Here is a 14745-nt window from a genome sequence, read left to right as displayed (position 1 = left end):
CAACTGAGCCCTCGGGTTGTTTTTTCCCATCTTTTCTTTTTTGGCATCCAGAGGAGTCATTGCCTGCTGGCCATACAAAACATGCCAATATCACTTTTTGGAGCCAGATGCTACATCTGTCTTTATATATAGTTTTCTTTAAACAGTATATTTCGTCATATGGAAATGGAGAATAGGCGAGGAAGCCATCCTAGGCAGTGTACTGAGCATCCTCAATAAAAATCAATAAATAAAATAAAATGCATTTTAAAAAGCTGCAACACAATGCAGTGTATATCAGACAAAACTGCAATGGACCCTTTGCAGGAGCAGGTTAGTGGGGTTTATTCTAAATAATTGTAATGTCAAACATCATGTTTGGAAGTGGCTAACAATCACCAATTCATCAGCTTAACAAGAGGTGGGAGTATCAATATTAATAGTATCAATACCGGTATTGGTATTAGATGAATACTAATGTGATATGATACATTGTTTCTATCCTGTAAGTTCAAACAGACCTCAAACATGGACTATGAAAAATGTCTGAACCTTTTAGTGTTGACTGTCACGTCTATTTTGTTTATTGCCCAAAGCACACTTAAACATTTAAGCAACGAAGTCGACCCAAAGTGCTTCAGAGACATGCACACTTACATTCCAGGTCTCTAAAAAAATCCACTTTCTAAATACATGAAAAACTCTTTTTTTCTCATTATTTTTTAGGCATTTTAGCATTTGTGTATTACTGTGCTAACTAATAATTGTGGAAAGTAAAATCAAAGTGATTTAGTGGCCATTAAAATGTGTGATGACTCATCTCATAAATCATCACACACTGGTCTCCTCTACATAATTTGCCTTTACAGGTTAAAAGCACCAGTATCAATATTGGTATTGGCAACAGTGACCTTGTATTTATTTGTTATTGGATTAATACCACAATTTGCAGTATTGCACAGCACTACTGACAGAACCAAAGGGGCAAGTGACAAAGTGAACAAAGTTATGCTGTATCTGTTTGTTGCAGACAGACAGTGTGCTGTTAGACGTGTTAAAGAGAAGCAGGCTGCTGCTTCTCAGTGCAATGTTCAGCTCTTTGTTGGAGCTCAGCTTGGTCTATCACTTGGAGAACTAAAACAATTTCCTAAAAGAGGATAAAACCAGAATACTTGCTTTGTTAAAAATTAATAAAATAATTAGTTAAAATAGGTTAAAAGTCCAAAGACATGCAGCTTGAGGGGATAGGTTAATTGATTAATCCAAATTGCCACTAGGTGTGAATGTGCGAATGAATGTGAGTGCGAATGGTTGTCTGTCCCTGTGTGTTGGCCCTTCGACGGACTGGCGACCTGTCCAGGGTGTACCCTGCCTCTCGCCCTATGACAGCTGGGATAGGCTCCAGCGCCCCCCGCGACCCTGAAAAGGATAAGCGGAAGCGAATGGATGGATGGAGGTTAAAAGTAACAATAAGCTGTTCCAACATTTAATACCCATTAAAAAAAGAAAAGAAAAAAACTTCTCCTTAGTAAAAGTGTGTAGAAAAGATCCATAATTTTATGAGTTTAAAAAATAGGAATCCAGACTAATTATTAGACTTGACTTTGGTTTCACAAACCTAATCTAACTGTTTTTATTTTCCTTTCTTTATGATTTATTACACCGGGGCTTAAAAAAACACGCACGAGTGCACTCTTGGTTGTATTTGTTGCCTAGCAGCATGCACTGTCTCGCTAATTTGCCCTTCACAGTCTGTGGCAATTATGAAAGAGCATTCCAAAGAAAAGGCACTTTCACCCACATTGAAATAATAAAATTAGAACATCAATAGAGACGTGCAGTCAGCGCAAGACCACCGACTGCCGAGCAGCTTAAGTTCATAACAAACAAAAAGGAGCTGAACAGGAAATAAATCTTTGTTCTGATTCAGGGAGCTTTCCTTCCGAAATCAATGTGAAGAAAAAACTGGAAAGACATCCTGAGCAAGCCAAAGAACATCAAACCAGTGGGATTCTTCTTCAGAAGACATCCGCATACAGCATACAGCAGTCTAATTCTTGACGCTTACTGGTTTGATTGACGTATGTAAGGTTAAACAAGTATGTCACACAGAATCAAAATCTCTTGTTCAGATCATGATTGTACATCCTGTGGATTGCTTCTGCCCCACCTCTCCAATACTCTCCTTCTTGTAAACATGAGACACAGTGGACACATTTCCTCTATCGTTACAAGCTCCATAGAAACCACTTAGGTCATATCTCTATGCCTGCTTCCAAGCATACACATACAACAAGTGAATATTGGGTTTAAGCATAAATGGTTTAACTGCTGTAATACAGTCGGACATAACAGAGAGACAAGAAAATATGAATTATTCCAGTTTAAAGATAGCTTTGCATACGTGTCGTTGTGGCACAGATTTATTAAATGGATCCAAACACTTTAAAAATTGCAGATCACAAGTTTATTTTGGTGATTTTCTTTGCACCAGTGACACGAAACCCCATTTTACTCCATTATCTTCACCATAACCAGTAACACAACAAAACAATGAAACAGCAATAGAAACACTCAGTGAAATTACTCCCATTATATCAGGACATCGGGGTTGCTCTTTTTTTTTAAATACTTTTTTTTCTAGGTTGTAGTCTATTTTTCTGAAATTTGAGGACCTAATCAGACAGGGGGCTTCTAAGGTGCCAGTGCAAATTCCTCTCACCTCAGCCCTTCACCACTCACTCGCTGCTACTGTGTCCGCCTGTAAACACAAAATCTGATTGGAGTAAAAATAACGAGAGGGGACGTGAGGGACCAATCAGAAAAGGGTCTTTGTTCGGAGTTCAAAATAGAGCACTTGAAGCCCAACTGTTGCCTGGAGACACAGATTGCAGGCAATTACGCAGCCAGATTACAGTGTGGAGAAGGGAGGTGATACTGTCAATGGAGCACAAATTACTGTGCGTCTGTGCGTGTGGGTGTGTGGGTGAGAGTGAGAGTGAGAGTGCGTGTGACTGTGTTCAACACAGCAGGCTGAGCGTATGTGTAGATGTGTGTAGCTGCAGGTACATAATTGTTAATGATTCTCTTTATGAGCGGAGAGCCAGGATTCACGTGCGGTTCACACAACATCATCACCATCATCACTAAGTACTTTGAAAGCCAGTACCGCTATTTAAAAAAATACAAAACACAAGGCAAAAACAACATGAAATAGGAGGAATAAAAACATACATTTCTAAGAACTGAGTGTATTTTCTTAATGCTAGTGGACAAACACAGTCTACCCGGTCAACAGCTATGTCTCTATGCTGCACTACGAGGTGTTTACAATAACTACGTGCCTTATGGTTCAAGTCTTGGGGCCTAAAAATACCTCTACAGCTTATCTTCTCTGAAAGCTTTTCAACATATTAAACAAAGAGAAGTAAAGATGGAGGCAGTAGATGCCACACCACATTTCTGGATCTGGTCGGTGGTCAAGAAGACACACTTATGTTCATGCTTATGACTTCTTTTCATTTTTTGACAGCATCCAGTCTCATATTAAACACACAGGCTTTCTGAAATACTGCAAATGTACTATATGTTGGGTTACTGAAAATGAGGTCTGATGACACCTTGTCTGAAGCCCTGATGACAACCCGAAAGATGGACATAGTCAGTGCTGGATGGGCCTTGAACCTGCAGTCTTTTCACTACAAGGAGGTGATAGCTGTGAGCTTACTGGTTCAATCACTTGTTTTTTTAGGCATATTGAAAAGAGCAAGTTCATTTAGTAAATTATGGTCATTTTAAGTTTCAGAAAATGTTATGAAGTATTGGCTAATGGCTTGTAAGCGTACAGTTTCGTGGTCAGAGCTATCAATCAGTGGGCGCATCCAGTTTGAAAACACCAAGATGCCAAAAGTGCTAATCTGGAGGCTTGATGAAGTCACGGTACGGACATCCATCTTTTATCATGTCTACAGTTCAACAGGATCACCACATGGGTGTGTTTTATTCACTTTGTTATTTTTGCAATGACTATTAACGTTTGGACTGAGGTTCTTTGCAGTGCTGTGCAACACAAACACATTATCGGTCCTATCGTTCTAGTATCGATCCAGCAACAACACCAGCGTTGGTATCGTTGGTGATTATCAGCCTCTTTCAAACCATGAAGTGAACCGTGGTCCAGCTTCAGGTAATTTTGTCAGTTTGTGCGATGACATACAGTGGGGCAAAAAAGTATTTAGTCAGCCACCGATTGTGCAAGTTCCCCCACTTAAAATGATGACAGAGGTCAGTAATTTGCACCAGAGGTACACTTCAACTGTGAGAGACAGAATGTGAAAAAAAAATCCATGAATTCACATGGTAGGATTTGTAAAGAATTTATTCGTAAATCAGGGTGGAAAATAAGTATTTGGTCACCTCAAACAAGGAAAATCTCTGGCTCTCACAGACCTGTAACGTCTTCTGTAAGAAGCTTTTCTGTCCCCCACTCGTTACCTGTATGAATGGCACCTGTTTGAACTCATCATCTGTATAAAAGACACCTGTCCACAGCCTCAAACAGTCAGACTCCAAACTCCGCCATGGCCAAGACCAAAGAGCTTTCGAAGGACACCAGGAAAAGTATTGTAGACCTGCACCAGACTGGGAAGAGTGAATCTACAATAGGCAAGCAGCTTGGTGTGAAAAAATCAACTGTGGGAGCAATCATCAGAAAATGGAAGACATACAAGACCACTGATAATCTCCCTCGATCTGGGGCTCCACGCAAGATCTCATCCCGTGGGGTCAAAATGATCATGAGAACGGTGAGCAAAGATCCCAGAACCACACGGGGGGACCTGGTGAATGACCTGCAGAGAGCTGGGACCAAAGTAACAAAGGTCACCATCAGTAACACACTACAACGGCAGGGAATCAAATCCCGCAGTGCCAGACGTGTTCCGCTGCTGAAGCCAGTGCATGTCCAGGCCCATCTGAAGTTTGCCAGAGAGCACATGGATGATACAGCAGAGGATTGGGAGAATGTCATGTGGTCAGATGAAACCAAAGTAGAACTTTTTGGTATAAACTCAACTCGTCATGTTTGGAGGAAGAAGAATACTGAGTTGCATCCCAAGAACACCATACCTACTGTGAAGCATGGGGGTGGAAACATCATGCTATGGGGCTGTTTTTCTGCCAAGGGGACAGGACGACTGATCCGTGTTAAGGACAGAATGAATGGGGCCATGTATCGTGAGACTTTGAGCCAAAACCTCCTTCCATCAGTGAGAACTTTGAAGATGACACGAGGCTGGGTCTTCCAACATGACAATGATCCAAAACACACCGCCCGGGCAACAAAGGAGTGGCTCCGTAAGATGCATTTGAAAGTCCTGGAGTGGCCTAGCCAGTCTCCAGACCTCAACCCCATAGAAAATCTGTGGCGGGAGTTGAAAGTCCGTGTTGCTCGGCGACAGCCCCAAAACATCACTGCTCTCGAGAAGATCTGCATGGAGGAATGGGCCAAAATACCAGCTACTGTGTGTGCAAACCTGGTAAAGACCTATAGTAAACGTTTGACCTCTGTTATTGCCAACAAAGGTTATGTTACAAAGTATTGAGTTGTATTTTTGTTATTGACCAAATACTTATTTTCCACCCTGATTTACGAATAAATTCTTTACAAATCCTACCATGTGGATTCATGGATTTTTTTTTCACATTCTGTCTCTCACAGTTGAAGTGTACCTCTGGTGCAAATTACTGACCTCTGTCATCATTTTAGGTGGGGGAACTTGCACAATCGGTGGCTGACTAAATACTTTTTTGCCCCACTGTATACTCACTCAGAAACAAAAGAGGAGCTTTCTCTGAAATCTTTCTGTCTCTGCACCCACTTTCATCGAATCTACAGCTACACCTAGATAGTGAGCCATTACAGGTACCTGGGCATCACTCTGAACGACAAAATGACACTGAATGATTTCATGTGCAAAAAGCCCAATCATGAAGCTGATTGAAAATGTTTTATTCATCAGCTCTAAATAAACAATGATTTGTTGGTTTGGCAGCCTCGGTGCAGATAACAAAAGACGGTTGGAAAAGAGTGTTAAATGTTCCCAAAACACTGTTGGCATCGAGTTGAATGACATATTTGTAAGATTAGAGCCACTCGGAGGGAAAAGGCCAGTCTGTCCAGACCCTCAAAACTCTCTTCATGCTTCATGCAAGGCTTCGCTCCTTGCTGCGGGGGAGGGGAGAGGATTTGGCTCTTCTTGCCATTTCAGATCATTGCTATGTATCTTTAAAAAAACAAACAACAAATGTAGGTTTTATATGTGTAATGTAAATCTGAGGGTTTTTTTTTAAGTTTTTTAACATCCTCTAATGTATTTATTTATGTGTTTTTTTCACTAAATCATAATATATGTGGGTTTTCTTGACTGGTGCTTGTAAACAAAATCACATCCCTAGAACTACAGAGAGGCTAGTCAATCCAATCCAGTCCAATCCAATCAAACTGCAGGGGTCTAACTGTAATACTGAGGTGACAAAACAGCCTCCATCTGAACAATCTGCATGTTGAAATAACACATTTCCTTTGACAGAGGTAAGACAAGAAGTTAAGACCATGCAAAAAAAAAAAAGGCCCCAGGACTAGAACAAAAGCCTTATAGCTCAGTCGTGATCTTTTTTAAGAAGCGGGCTGCACATTTTCCACCTTCGACAAAGTAAAGGGCACCTTCCCCTCCTCTGAACCAGGTGGCTTAGTGACCACATCCCTAACATCCTTAAAGCCCCTCCACTTTGACCCACACTCTCTTCTCCCTTCCACTCCCCCTGGTCTGTGGGACAGCCTCTCTTTCAAGTTGGCCTTGGGGAGGATCCAAACAACAACCCCCATTGCAGCCAGGGCAGAGCCGAGGCAGGAGAGCCCAATCCCGGCTGCGGCGCTGAAATGCAGCCCCTTGTTAAAGCTGATGGCCTGCGTGTCCACGAAGAACAGATCTCCCTCTCCGAACGACTCGATTTTGGGAGGAGTGGAGTAGCCGACCGACAGTGTGGCAATACCTGCAGTCAAGATGAGGACACCCAGGGCCAAGGACACCTAAGGGTAGACAGGGTAAAGAAAGGAAGCTGAGGTGGTCATTTTTGCAGATATGGCTATTTAATTTTTGTATAGGTGGCCCTGTTTGCTCAGTGCTCTTCACTACTTGTTAAGAAAGGTCATTTTGTTGTTTGTAATGCAGAAAAATCCCAATTGCCACACGTGCTGACCTGGAATCCCGCTGCTTTACAAATACCAGCACATGACTGCTGTTCATCATGAAGCTTAAAAATGCACTGTATGCACTACATTATATGAGTAAAGTCGCAGAGAGAAGTTTCTGCATTTTCAACCTGAAACATCAGCAGAATTTCACCTCAAAGTAGAAGAAAAACAATGATTAAAAAAGTATAATATTTGGCCATTCGTGTATTTGGGAAAATGATGCAAAATTATACAACCCTGAGAGCACAAACCTCTGCCAAGGCAGCTTACTCTCTGGGCAACATTTACTTTTAAGGGAATAGTATTGTGCTTTCTTTCCTTTGTGCTTTAACATATTTGCAGTGCACTAAAAATTAGAAAAGGACAGCATGATGGATGAATGCTTTAATTACACAAACATTATGTAGGAGTAGGTAATGAAGAAAAATAATAGATAAATAAATGGACATCGGCTTCGGCTTATCAGATAATGATTCTACAGTTGATTTCTAAGTACATAGCCAGCTCATTCTCGTTCTCTTGACAATACTTTCTTTAAAGATGTAACACATTTTGGGGTGAATATGAAAGAAAAAAGTGACATCGGAGGTCCAATGTGTCATGATACTAGGAATCCTCATATATCACCCCCTATAAGTCTATATGTCGGCCATACAAACAATGGCAGTAAGAGACATAATTTTAAATAGTAAATATCATTATTATCTTTTTGACCTTCAGATCGACCTACTGACCTTGAAGGAAAGGTCAGAGGTCAAATATGATATTTGAAACAATAATACAGTACTTTCTATATTTTGACAAAACACACCAAATTTGTAAGCATCAAATTTTTTGTTAGTTTTTGAAATTATTACGTTGACCTTGAAGACCCTTGTGGACGTATGCCAAATTTTAATCGATTTTAATAGATGGAGACTTTGGACTCAACCGAGCAATCAGATGGCCCCACACCTCCCTGAGCCTGGTTCTGCCGGAGGTTTCTTCCTGTTAAAAGGGAGTTTTTCCTTCCCACTGTTGCCAAAGGGGGTCATAAGATTATGTATGTATACGAACCAGCAAGATCAAGATCAACTGAAAGTCACAAAGGAGCCCAGGGTAACAGCTAAACAGCAAAAGGCCTTTTTAAACACTAGCTAATCATTTTTATCAGTCCAACATCAGAATCACATTCAACAATAATACTACAGGTCACCTGGAGAAGCCAGAAGGCTGTTGGAAAAAATATTTTATGGGACACGTCAGACCAAAATAGAACCTCCGGGATTAAATAGGAAGGCTCAAGAGATTAGAAAACGCACGATTACAACATGACAACCTTATATCATCTATGAAACCATCTATGGTGGAGGTAGTGTCATGATTTGGGCTCATTATGCTAAGTCTGACAGCTTGTTATCAATGGAACAATCAGTTTTATGAAGTTTACTAGCATGTTGTAATTAAAAATGTCCAGACATTTATCTGATACCTGAATAAAAAAAATAAATGATATATAAATCATTTGCTTTTAAAGGAAGGAGTCAAACCAATGACCTTAGCCCAGCAGAAATGTTATTGAAGGATATAAAGCAGGGGTGTCAAACTCCAGTCCTTGAGGGCCGGTGTCCTGAAACTTTTAAATGTGTCCCTGGTAACCCCTAACCCTACTTAAGTAAATTTAAATAAATGTACGTAAATGTAAGAGTTTGGAAAAATGTACTTCTAAAAATACTTTTATTGCACCATGTTCATTCACTCACGAGCTGCTGTAACATGAATCAAATAGCTGAATTACCACCTCAGCATGCAGTCAAGTTCTATAGAGTCATGCTAATGACCTAGTAAATATATTTAGGTGTGTTGCAGCAGGGACACATGGAAAAGTATCAGGACACCAGCCATCGAGGACTGGAGTTTGACACCTGTGATCTAAAGCATCAGTTTATACGAGAAACTAACTAGTATTGCAGAAATAAAGTTCCCATGTACATAGCATTTGGCCACAGTTGTGAAAATATGTAATGATGGTTTAATTTCTGTAATTATACCTAAATATATAAATATAAACAATATAGACACTTTGCAGAGTTATTACACCGGTGAAGCTCACTGTTGGCAGCTGCAAACTGCCAGTAAGAGGCACCATGTGTGACAGAGGTGACACATTCACTCCTCAGGGCACCACGGGGCTGACAGTGACAAGGGCATCAATGTGTGAAGACGAGGGCTGTCCAGTTTTATGTGGAAGAACTCAAAAGTCAATTCGACTGAAAAGCCAATGAAGTAAAAATGTATATTGATTTTAACTTTTCATGGATTTAGCTGTGAAAGGACCACATCTAATTTTTTTTTACACCGTAAGCCTCATAAAAGAATTCATCCCCTGAATTATTTGATGCAGCTGTGAGTCATATAATGATCCGAGGTCAAGTTAATATTATCAATATTATTTTTGGAATTAAAATTTTAGTACCAGAAACACAGTAAAAGAGGAAATGTAGCACTTTATTGTGCCACAGGAAACATTTGAAAACCATGTCATGGTATGTACAGAGAACAGTAGCTTTACCTTCCAGACTGCTGAGTTCCACCACAGGGCTGACCTCTGGCTCTGGACGAACCCCCGATCCTCCGGGTCTCTCTCCCACATGGAGGAGGAGCACTCTTCATAGAAGTGGTGCAGATAGGAACGAACCCCAAAACGAAGACAGCTTGAACCTGCCTGGAAGGAAGTTGTGACCAAAACGAGAGAAAAAAAATCACATTTGAAATAAACACATGAATCATCGTAATTTTTATGGACAGAATTTCTAGGCATAGCCAAGTGGCGGAAGGCTTTCGCTTAGTTGGTCTCAGCATCTGATCTCTGCTTTTCACAGATGATGTGGTTCTGTTGGCTTCATCAGGTGATGGCCTCCAGCTTGCACTGGAACGGTTCGCGGCCGAGTGTGAAGCGGTGGGAATGAGAATCAGCACCTCCAAATCTGAGGCCATGGTCCTCAGTCGGAAAAGGGTGGAGTGCCCACTCCGGGTCAGGGACGAGCTCTTGCCCCAAGTGGAAGAGTTTAAGTATCTTGGGGTCTTGTTCACAAGTGACGGGAGAAGGAAGCGGGAGATTGACAGACGGATCGGTGCTGCAGCTACAGTGATGTGGACGCTGTACTGGTCCGTCGTGGTAAAGAGAGGGCCACTCCTCACTTTATCTCTAAGGTTATTTACCGGTCGATCTGCAACCCTACCCTCACCTATGGTCACCAGCTGTGGGTAGTGACCGAAAGAATGAGATCGCGGATACAAGCGGCAGAAATGAGCTTCCTCCGAAGGGTGGCTGGCCTCTCCCTTAGAGATAGGGTGAGAAGTTCGGCCATCTGTGATGGGCTCAGAGTAGAGCCAACTTGTTTGGTATATATTTTAATTTATCTTAGTTTCCAAGATATAGTTATCAATCCATCAGTCACAGTGCCAAAGTAATTAGCAGGTATGTTCAGACTATTTTTGCTACAACTTTGTTATTGTTACACTGACTTTCACGCAAACATTTTCCTTATGAGAGCTTCCTGTCATCTGCCTAACTCCAAAATCACTACTTCAGCTGTAATCAGATCAGAATGATCACCAGTGTTAGCGCAGCTCACCTCACTGCCGGAGGATTCTCCTCCTGAGCCAGAAGCACAGGCCTCGGAGCACAGAGCCATCTCTCTCCTTGTACACCTACAATAAAGATAGAAATTCATACGATAAGAATGGTGATACACAGCCAGCCGTACTTCTGAACAGACTGATTTGTGTACATATCAGCTGCCTGGCTGTGAACACAGACATTGTTTATCTGCTGAATATGGATTCCCTGCAATAAAAACCTTCCCTCCCTGCAGAGACTCGTCATAAATCCTTCACCCGTGTCTTCAGGTTGCCCCAGTTATTGTTGCCGCATGTGAACGATTGACGGCCACCGCGGCCCTGAGGTGACTCTATCACCACCCACGGATGAGTCACACATATGCAAGTGCGTGTACACTGTATTCATGTCCCTCTGTTGTTATTCTCCTAAGGCTGTTGGGTTGATTTATTTCATTCTTCAAACTGTTTCCCTGAGCTGTGCACAAACGCCAGAACTCAGTCTGTAGCACAGCAGCGGTCTAATCCGACTGCAGTATCAATCCTGATGACTAAATTTGCAATGACAAAATGATGGAAAGAACTTCCTGTTCAGGTAACGTTACATTATTACCTTCCTTTGCTGCTTAAGCTGAAAAGAATGAGTTACTAACAAAAGTGATCCAATATACCACATCTCTGTTTGGTGTCTTTATAGCTGTAAGTTGATATGATAAAAATAAAACTAAGACACAAAGAAAGCATGCTGGAGCTGAACATGATGCGCAGCATGTTTTTTATCTTATCCTATGTAAAGCACTGAGAAAAAGGGTTTTGCAAAGCATTTGCCTACATTTTCTTTCAAATAAACAATTCAATAAGGGAAGACTTTGCCAGCCAAGGGTCTATTTCTATGGTTTGATACCCTGTTTTATCTTTCACTGGAACATTACCCTTAATTGATTGTAAAGTTGAGATAGTTAGACGTATGAGCCCCCTAAAACACAAATTCAGAAAATAACAAATACATATTTTTATTTCCACCTTTACTTTTAAATGTGTCTGCAGAGCAGTGATTACAAACCAATTACATTTACTAACCTTCACATTTGTGGCAGCATCTTTAGACTTTTGAGCTTTTATTGTCATTGTGCAGTTTCTTGCACAGCGAAACTGAGTAGGTGGACCACAAAGGTGCAAAAGTAAAGGAAACAATATAGAAATGGGAAAAAAGCAATATATATGTATACATATATGTGAGTAAACTATATACATGGTGTATGCATAGAAACATTGAAACAGAAACATTGTGGGGCTGTATACAAGGGCATACTTTTATCTCATAATATACTCACATAACAACTATAGTTACTGGTTATTTATTATTATCCCACTTTTTCGTGTTGCAATATTAATTATAATGCTATAAAATACCATGTCTGACTTTATGCAGTATTAAAAATCTAATGATAAACAAGTGTATAAAATTGGAGCGCTTATATTTAAAAATTTTTATCTACATTTGGAATACTGGGAAGTTTAATTTTACATTAGCAAAATTTTGATTGCAGGACAGTGCTAATGGTGTTTTTATTTATGTAAGGGAGCTCAGTAGTTCATTCACCTCTGCTCAATAATTCAGCTATGCTTTAAGATAAAAAAAAAAAAGCCACTCATAACACAATAACTCAAAGTTTACTGTTTGTTCGTTTTGGTTAATTAAATTTTAAAACACTGATACTCTAGTAATTTTAAATAGGAACACTTTGAAGCACTAGTAAGGTCAGAGCTACGGGAGCCACTTCTGATTAATCCCACTGTGCTGAAATTGCCTATAATAAAGCCAGAGGTGGAGAAGAGGGCATCCCCGAGATGGTCCTCAATGAATAAAGCTAAAGGGCTAAACTAAAACTAGACACTGAAAGCAGAGTTAAAGGATTGTCTCGTTGTGGTGGTTAATGGTATGTGCAGGGCTTTTAAAACATAGTAGTTTCAGTTCTAAGGCCCAACTTTTACTTTGAAGGCTCTCCGGTTTTTGTTGCATTTTTCAAGTTTCAGTACCACTTGGTGGTTAATCAGCGAGTGTTTGGAGACAAGTGGCCATTTTCCATAAACACTACAGGCAAGTGCAGCAATGTGATAAAAGCACTCACAAGGAGGTTTTTGGTTCATCACCCTATTTGTGACTAAACCTTCAGCAACGTGTTGGGAAATAGACATTTTTCCCCAGAGCAGTTGTCAGGGATTCACTGACTGGTCTCTAGTGCTGTCTGACTGAGACCTAAGGCTCAATGAAAACTTTTTAACAAAAACTGACAAAGCAGTCCTCTACGTACGTGGAAGTCCACTGATATTCTTCATTATAAGTTCTAAGATTCAATTCAATTCAGCTTTATTTATATAAAATATATAAATACAATAGTAGAAAGAAAACACCAAACAATCACTTAAACACCTATGAGCATGTGCTTGGGGGCAGTGGGAAGAAAAAAAACCTCCCTTTTAACAGGAGGAAACCTGAGGCTCAGGGAGGGGCAGCCATCTGCTGTGAACAGTTGGAGGTGAGGGGTGGAAGACAGTGGAAGGGAGCCAGAGAATAGCAATGACAGCGAGAGAAAAGTGAAAAAAGGTGAAGAAGAAATACTCAGTGCATCATGGGAAGCCCCTGGCAGCCCAGGCCTACTGCAGCATAACTAAGGCAGATTCCAGGATCACCTGATCCAGCCCTAACTATAAGCTTTATCAAAAAAGACATTTAAGCTTCATCTTAAAAGTAGAGAGGGTGTCTGTCCAAAACCAATCTGGGGGCTGGTTCCACTAAAGAGGGGCCTGAAAGCTGAAGGCTCTGCCTCCCATTCTACTTTTAAATACCCTTGTAACCACCAGTAAACCAGCAGCCTGGTTTAACCCAACTAAACACTTATTGTTAAAATCAGAATTGAACACTATTGACCTTGCTTACTGTTCTTACTACTGTTGTTGTTGTTGTTGTTATTGTTGTTTTTAATAGTATGGCCTACATAATCAAAAGGGTCGTTAAAACAAGGAGCTGTCCATGGTGCTAGTAAGCTTGTCTCAGCTTTCCAGACAAGTAAAAAACAAACAAAAAAACACACACTTTTTATCTGACCGTTTCTTATAATGCTAAAAAGAATGCAACAGGCTATTTACTGGAGTACACCGATGCAGGAAATATGATTTCAAATTCATTGAATGCTCACATTGAAACGGGAAAAGAAAAAAGGTCGCCCTCAATCTCACTGCCGACATTTTCTTCTAAACGGTCATTTCAACTCACAGACGCAAACTAACCGCCGGCACTGAACACCAGTGAGTCATCGCGGCCATGGAGCCTCTCAGTCCATTTCACACTTTTTCTCCATCGCACTTCAGCTACGGTGATCTTTCTCTTTCCTCACAGCCTCCTTCTTTTGCTGTAACCGACTTTACAAGCAATGAAGGACGCAGTCTTACCCCTCCTGGCCGGAGAGCTCTAGGTTCTCACTGGGGATCCATGTGCTGTCGGACCGCTGGATCTCCAACGCTGCTGCTGCTGTGAATCAGCCGAAGATAGACACTGAGCATGCGTGAGGATGGGGGGAGACAAAAACGTGGAAACTTAATTAAATACGACATGTGCTAATCTACGATCTCTCATTTTTGGGAAAGATGTTGAGTATTTACTCCGCTGTTTTGTCTTATGAAAATATGGAAACATCTGTCCTCACAATGAATCACATGTTTTAACCAGATAACACGATTTCATCTTTAAAGTATGAGTGACTGCTGACCTTTAACTTTCTTCACATAAATAAATAAATAAATCATCAAATCATGCGGAATTTAATCCAAAAAAATCAGTAAAATTTACTGAAAGAAATATTTTATCCCTTTATAATTTTTTTAGTATGAAAAGGAACTCCTTGTTTGAA

General features: G+C 40.7%; 1 protein-coding gene across 2 annotated transcripts; it reads right to left on the bottom strand.

The window, feature by feature from the left end:
• Positions 1–5754: 5754 nt before the first annotated feature.
• On the bottom strand, positions 5755–14372 carry nrsn1l (neurensin 1-like). 2 transcript variants are annotated; one of them, XM_026156317.1, is made up of 4 exons: positions 14288–14372; positions 10852–10927; positions 9786–9938; positions 5755–7069 (listed from the first exon to the last, which is right to left on the bottom strand). In XM_026156317.1, the coding sequence occupies exons 2-4, from the start codon at positions 10909–10911 to the stop codon at positions 6656–6658; spliced, it is 627 nt and encodes a 208-aa protein (XP_026012102.1). In that variant the 5' UTR covers positions 10912–10927; positions 14288–14372; the 3' UTR covers positions 5755–6655. The 2 variants fall into 2 exon arrangements, with proteins under 2 accessions (XP_026012102.1, XP_026012101.1); XM_026156316.1 differs by lacking the exon at positions 14288–14372 and adding an exon at positions 14112–14278.
• Positions 14373–14745: the final 373 nt, after the last annotated feature.

Source organism: Astatotilapia calliptera, chromosome 22, assembly GCF_900246225.1.
Source record: "Astatotilapia calliptera chromosome 22, fAstCal1.2, whole genome shotgun sequence".
NCBI lineage: Eukaryota > Metazoa > Chordata > Actinopteri > Cichliformes > Cichlidae > Astatotilapia > Astatotilapia calliptera.
This window is presented reverse-complemented; position numbering and strand designations above follow the sequence as displayed.